Raw genomic sequence first — 6395 nt, forward strand, 5'->3', positions numbered from 1 at the left:
ATCCTGCCTGAGACCCTGGGGAGATGCTGCCGGCCAGTGTTGACAATACTGTCCTGGATGGATCAAAGGTCTGACTAAGTATAAAGCAGCTTTCTATGTTCCAGTGGTTGAGCAGCTACAACATCCCAGTTCATGTCCTAGCCTCTCCAGTCCAAGGATAAGCTAGCAAGGGATTCTAGCTTGGGATTCTCTTCCCAAGACCCTGGAGAAATGCTGCCAGTCAGAGTATACAATATCAGCCTGGATAATCTAGATATAGCATTATATATCCTCCACCACCCCTGCAGGGTCTGAGTGCATCCTAAGTTCACAGCCTCCATGCAGCCTTAGACCATAGCTCAGGGATAGAAGTACCTTCTTTGTACACAGAATGTCCTGGGTTCGATTCCCCCTGGCACCTCCAGTTTGAAAAGAAACCCTTCTCTGTGCCTGGAGAGTCACTTTCAGGTGTTCCTGAGCTAGCTCACACCAAAGGAGCCTGATTCGGTTTAAGGCAGCTTCCTATGTGGTTCGGGCAATGAACCCGGGGTCATCCCACGAAGCTGATCCGTGGGAGAATCCAGGCAGGTGAAGGGAAGGCTTCTCCATGCAGCTAAACTACGGAATTCACTTCCACGACATGGTGATGGCCACCCATTTGGATGGCTTTTAAAGGGGGTTGAACAAATTCCTGGAGGAGGAGGAGGAGGAGGAGGAGGAGGAGGAGGAAGAGGCTATCCATGGCTGCTAGTCCTGAGGGCTCAGTGTGACTTCCAGGAGCAGCGGGTTATAGACAGCTTGTATACACCAGTTGCTGGGGAACATGGGTGGGAGGGTGCGGGTGGGCCACTGTGTGGACAGACCGCTGGACTAGATGGAACCTTGGTCTGATCCCGCAGGGGCTCTTCTTGCATTCCCAAGCACCACTTCGGGCTTTCTGATGCGGACCTGTTGATCCACATTCGGGGATGCAATGCTCCCTCCACTCACCAGTCCTCAACGCATCTCAGAACCCGGTGGCCACCTCCATCGCTCCCCTGCTCCCTTTTCCAGCTGCCAATCTCCATTAGAGGAGTCTCTGAAAAGCACACACTCAATGCCACCCTCTGACGACTTTGGCAAATCGATAGATTGACTGAGGGAAGGAAGGCGAGGCAGCTAGGCGGAGAGAGAGAGAGAGAGAGAGAGAGAGAGAGAGAGAGAGAGAGAAGCAGGCATCTCCTCCGCCTCGCCTTCACCCAAACAGATTGGATTCTTAAAGGGACACGAGTGGAATTTCAATAGGGGAGTGCAGCGAATGGTTGGAAGCTCTGGTGTCTCTCTCTGTGTGTGTGTTGTTGTTGTTGCAGGGTGGGGGGACGTGGGAAGAGGAGGCGGGGGGGTGAGCCGAGGAGAGATTCCCTCCGCACATCTTCAGCCCACACATCTTCCCGAAGGCGGCGGCGGCGGCAGCCTCCGCCACACAGGAGCTCAGCTTTATTTCCCCCCCTCCGCGCTGGTACTGGGCCTGTGAGATGAACCAGCTGGTGGTACCCAAGGATGCCCAGGAGACAGGTTCACGGTGGGGATGGAGAGGCAGCGCTTTGCCCGGTAGGGGAATCCGAGAGCAGGTGCCTTCAGGAGTGGATGAGGCTCTTAGAAGGTGGAAGGTGTGTGTGTGTGTGTGTGTGTGTGTTTTCTTCAAGTTACAACTCCAGGCACCTGCAGTGGATATTTTTCTCATGCAGGGATGCGGGCAGTGTGTGGGTGGTGGGGGGGAGGGGGGCAGGGGGGGAGGCTGGACTCCAGCATCACTTCCATGGCTTCCTGGAGCAACAACCCTCCCTCCCTCTCCTCCCCCCCTCCCAGCTCCTCCGCCACTACCTGTTCCACGCACTGACTGCAGGTCATCTTTCTTCCCAGAGAGACGGTTACAAAAGCACAGCGGATCTGGGCTCACGGACCCTCGGACCGCTTCTCTCCCAGCCGCTCCTCCGTGCCTCTTCCCTTTGCACAAAAGCAGACCTGGGCGATCGCCGCGTCTTTCTGCATCTTTCCCGGGCGCTGCTGTAGTTTCTGCTTCACTTTCCACTTTGAGCCTGAACCCTGACTCGGCCCATCATAGCCCCCTCACTCCGCTTTTCCGTCCCACATTCCTGCTCCCTGGTCCCTTCCTTTGCTCCTTCCCTTAGAGCCCCACGTTTCGTCCTCTCAAGGGACATTTACAGTATGCATCACACACACACACACACACACACACACTCCATCCGGTCCCCTCTGGCTCTTGCGAGCTTCAGGCTCGGATCCCCCCCCCCTTAGGGACGCCTCGCCACCTTTTTTAGGGTCGCCCTGCATGCTGCAATCGGAGGGCAGAGCCGATCCCGGGTCAGCCCGTACCTTACCCTCCCTGCAACACGGTTCCAAGTCCAACGGGGGAAGGAAACCCAACGCCCCCCCCCCCGCCTAATGCACCATCTCCTCCGAGGTGTGGACAGCGGAAGGCTTCGCCCAAAGCGACTCACCTTCCAGCTCGTCTTCAGGTATGTCAACAGGGTGCTGTTCTGCAAGGATGTTGGGGATGGTGTAAATGCCCCGGTACATCAGCGCGGCGGTCACTGGGTGGAAAGGCATCCTGGCAGCTCTCGGGCACCCAAGTTTTAATCCCAAATGTCATAGGAAGCGACCTGGCCGGACACGGAAGGCAGGAAAGTGAGACCGGAGGCGCACCTGCCCTCTGCCCTGTGATGCCCCCCCTCAAAAAAAGCCCCCTCCTTGCCCACCACAGCGGTGGGGAGATTCGGTTAGTCACTCCGGATTCCCAACCGGGCAGGTGCCCGCTTCTAGCTGCCTTGCCACGTCGAAGAGGTCACGGCCACATCGGAAGGACTCCCCAGGACCACCTTTGCACAGGTGTGCGCCCGGAGAGACTTCTGGCGGTGTGCGGCGGTGAGGTGGGGGTGGGTGGATGGGTGGAAATCCCCGCATGCAAAAAAAATAACCCAACGCCAAGCGGTAAAAGCGACGGCCACATCAACCGAGAGATGCCCTGTGCCAAAGTCCCATTCCCAGGTGCCCGAGCCGTGAGGCTCAAACGCTTCCGAGGAGCCCAGCCGCGGTGTCCCTGCCTGCGTGGCTCTTCGGCGGAAAAACAGGAGGCGGTGGCATCAGCAGCCTGCCTTCCCGGGTGCTCCAGCATGAAAGACTCAGCAGCAGAAACCGCGTGGACCTCGCTGCTGCTACTGCTGCACAGGATGGCTGCCAGCCAGTTCCCTAAGGCTGCACAGGTGGGGTGGGAGACAGGTTGCGCGACGCCACCCCAGTGGTGAAGTTTTCCCCGGAGGACCTCAGCATCAGCACCACCCGAGGGAGGCGTTTTATTTTTCTTCCTCTCGCAGCGTCTTCCTCTCTGCCCCTGCTTCCTTCATCTGGATAGTGCCTCGCTCGGCTTCTCTCGCTCACTCACGTACAGTGCACACATGCTCCCCCCACCACACACACACACACACCCAACCAAACGAACATCTGAGTGGCGGAACATCTAAATCAATAGGAGGAGGGAAAAGGATGTCTCAGGCACATGCGGAGGAACAGGAGATGGGGGGGGGGGGAGAGAGAGAGAGAGACATTCACCCTCTGCTCCGATTTCTCCCCCCCCCTCTCTCTCCACTTGAGCATTGCACATTGGGCTGTCAGGATCACAACACTGAAAAGCAGCAGTCCACCCCCTGCCCTGTGTTTTGTTTTTTTAATTTTGCAACACCTTAGGGGGGTTTGCAGGTTGGACAGTTCCTGAAACCTGCAGGCAGTAGATTTAAGGATGTTTTGGGGTCTTTTCGGATGGGAGGTGCGAATTGAAAGGAGACCCCCACACACACACATACACATACACATACACAACCCTTTATATTCGAGGCCTCTCAAATGGTCCCTTGCGTGCGTGCATATAAAAGGGGGAGGAATGGACACAGATAAATATACGTCTGTAGTACACGCGTAGGTATACTCATAGACCCTGTATTCCGACAATCTCAGTCAAGCCCGCTTAATAGGTTCTGTAGGACGTCTCTTAAAGGGCTTCCATTTTGCTGGCCCCGGGGGAAGGGGGGGGGACACTTCATTTTGGAATATTTTTTTGCATCCCCTAAAGCAGGGATGAGAGGAAAGACGGTTGAGGAGTCCTTGATAGGTCTCTGGGTGATTTGCAGGAAAACTGCAAGGGTTTCTCACTCTGGGTTGTTTCTCCGTCTCAACAACAAAATGCCTTCTTCCACCGAAATGAGGCTGTTGATCCGAAGACAGCTTGCGGTGGGGTAGTCTTTGCGTGAAAGGACTTGCACAGGGCGCCTCTTTTGACAGGAGGGGGAAGCCCACATAGGTGGGAACCCCAGATATTTCAAAGCCCTGGGCCAGCGGGCACCCTCCATGGCTCCTCTCCCTCGGGGAATTGACCTTCCCACCACCTAGTCACCAGCTGCTGTGCCTCTTTCTCATCGTTGCTATGGCTTGTTTGCTTGACAGGCAGAGAGCGAGGGACCTAGTCGGCGGAGATGTCTCCTCTCCTGCTCCACCTTCTCACCCCCACCTAGTCTGGAGCAGAGAGAGACAGAGGCAGGTGAACAAGCAGGTTGTGATGGAGAAGAGCAGCAGCAAATTGTCAGTAGGCCCCTCCTGGGGTGTGGGCCCTCAGCAGGTGCCCAACCAGGCCTACCCTTGACACCGGCCCTGTGTGAGCTTCTGGAATGCTATACAAGAGCAGTGGGCAATGAGAAGAACATTAGAACATCAGAAGAGCCCTGTTGGATCAGACCAAAGGTCCATCTAGTCCAGCACTCTGTTCACACAGTGGCCAACCAGCTGTCAACCAAGGACCAACAAGCAGGACAGGACTGCGACAGCACCCTCCCGCCCATGTTCCCCAGCAACTGGTGTATATAGGGTTACTGCCTCTGATACTGGCGGTTGCACTTAGCCACCGGGGCTAGTAGCCATGGATAGCCTTCTCCTCTAGGAATTTATCCAACCCCCTTTTAAAGCCACCCAAATTGGTGGCCATCACTATATCTTGTGGTAGTGAATTCCATAATTTAACTCTGCACTGTGTAAAGAAGGACTTCCTTTTATCTGTCTTGGATCTCCCACCAATCAGCTTCAAGGGATGTCCCCATTGGGTTCTAGTATTATGGGAGAGGCAGAAAAATGTCTCCTTGTCCACATGCTCCACCCCAGGCATAATTCATGACCTACACCATGCATAGGCAATGCTTGAGTTAATTCAACTGGATCTCGAAGCTTTTTGGGGGGTGGGTGGGTCTGGCCCTTGCTGTGTAGAGCGCATAGCAACCAAACCCACCAGGCATGTTTTCAGTCATGGCGCTAAGCTAAACCATCCATGGCTGAGATGAGAAAAGTCTTTTGCTCTTCAATCCCATTCCACGGCATTCCTGCCCTGCTCCAAGGCATCACGCAGCTGTTGAAATAACTTATCCAATTGAGTTCCAAAGTCCCTATTAGGAAAATACTTATAGAAGGCCAAGGAAAATGTTACAGACTAGTGTGCAAGCTTTTGAGACCTCCTGAACTCTTCATCCCAGCAGTCCAAGGTCAACGCTAGGTGTAAGCTGAGACCTGCATAGCACTTCGTAGAGATGGATTTGAGTGTCTGCTACCCAGCTGTACAGTGGTAAATTTGAATGTGCAGAAGCTTATCATACTGCACGCACATGCGCACACACGCACACACACATGCATTGAAGGCGTAGCAGTATACAGCAGAATAACTGGTTTATCAGGAACAGCAGGACTGCAATCCTGTGCGTAGTGACCTGGGAGTAACCAACATTGGACACAGCGGTGCTTCCTTTTGACAGCATCAATTCCGCTTGAAAAGTGCCCTGAGCATTAACGGGACATCTTCAGCCAACTGAAATGCAGCCTTTAGCTTCTAATTAGAAGGCAAACAATCTTGCAAAGAAGTGATCCCATCTAAACAGCTAGCGTGAAAGAAAAGGCCATGGGGAATCTAGCCCCTGCTTGATTATTTTCCTTGTTTTTGACTTCCTCCATGCTGACCTGTCCCCAAACGATACTAGTGCTTGAAAGCCTCGTTATCACCTCATTCATGTGCCAGAGCAAGGAAGATCCAACCCTGGAGCTCTAGCAGATGACATCACTGCTCTTGCTAGAGGTGTGTTCCCTTGAGCTCCCTGATCACTGTTAGCACCTTGTCACATCGTAAGACTGCAACTAAATGCGGACACCATGGCAGTGCAGCCCGATGGCTCGGATTCTGGTGGGGCTGTGAATCCATTCTGGGTTTCAGTCAGAACCAGTCAGAACTCTAAAGGAGCATTCCAAAGTGTGGGACTCTTATATGTTCGGCACCTTGGATAGCTCATTTAGAGTTCTGTCTGGTTCAGTCTGAAACCCAGAATGGATTC

At 54.1% G+C, this 6395-nt stretch overlaps 1 protein-coding gene across 1 annotated transcript in view; it reads right to left on the reverse strand.

The window, feature by feature from the left end:
* CABP7 (calcium binding protein 7) overlaps positions 1–2666 on the reverse strand; it is an 81148-nt gene extending 78482 nt beyond the window's left edge. Inside the window, exon 1 of the mRNA XM_063144217.1 lies at positions 2481–2666. Within this exon, the coding sequence (XP_063000287.1) occupies positions 2481–2589 (109 nt within the window). The 5' untranslated portion in view covers positions 2590–2666. The remainder of the gene's footprint in view (positions 1–2480) is intronic.
* Positions 2667–6395: the final 3729 nt, after the last annotated feature.

The sequence above is a fragment of the Elgaria multicarinata genome, chromosome 18 (genome assembly GCF_023053635.1).
Source record: "Elgaria multicarinata webbii isolate HBS135686 ecotype San Diego chromosome 18, rElgMul1.1.pri, whole genome shotgun sequence".
Classification (NCBI taxonomy): Eukaryota; Metazoa; Chordata; class Lepidosauria; order Squamata; family Anguidae; genus Elgaria; species Elgaria multicarinata.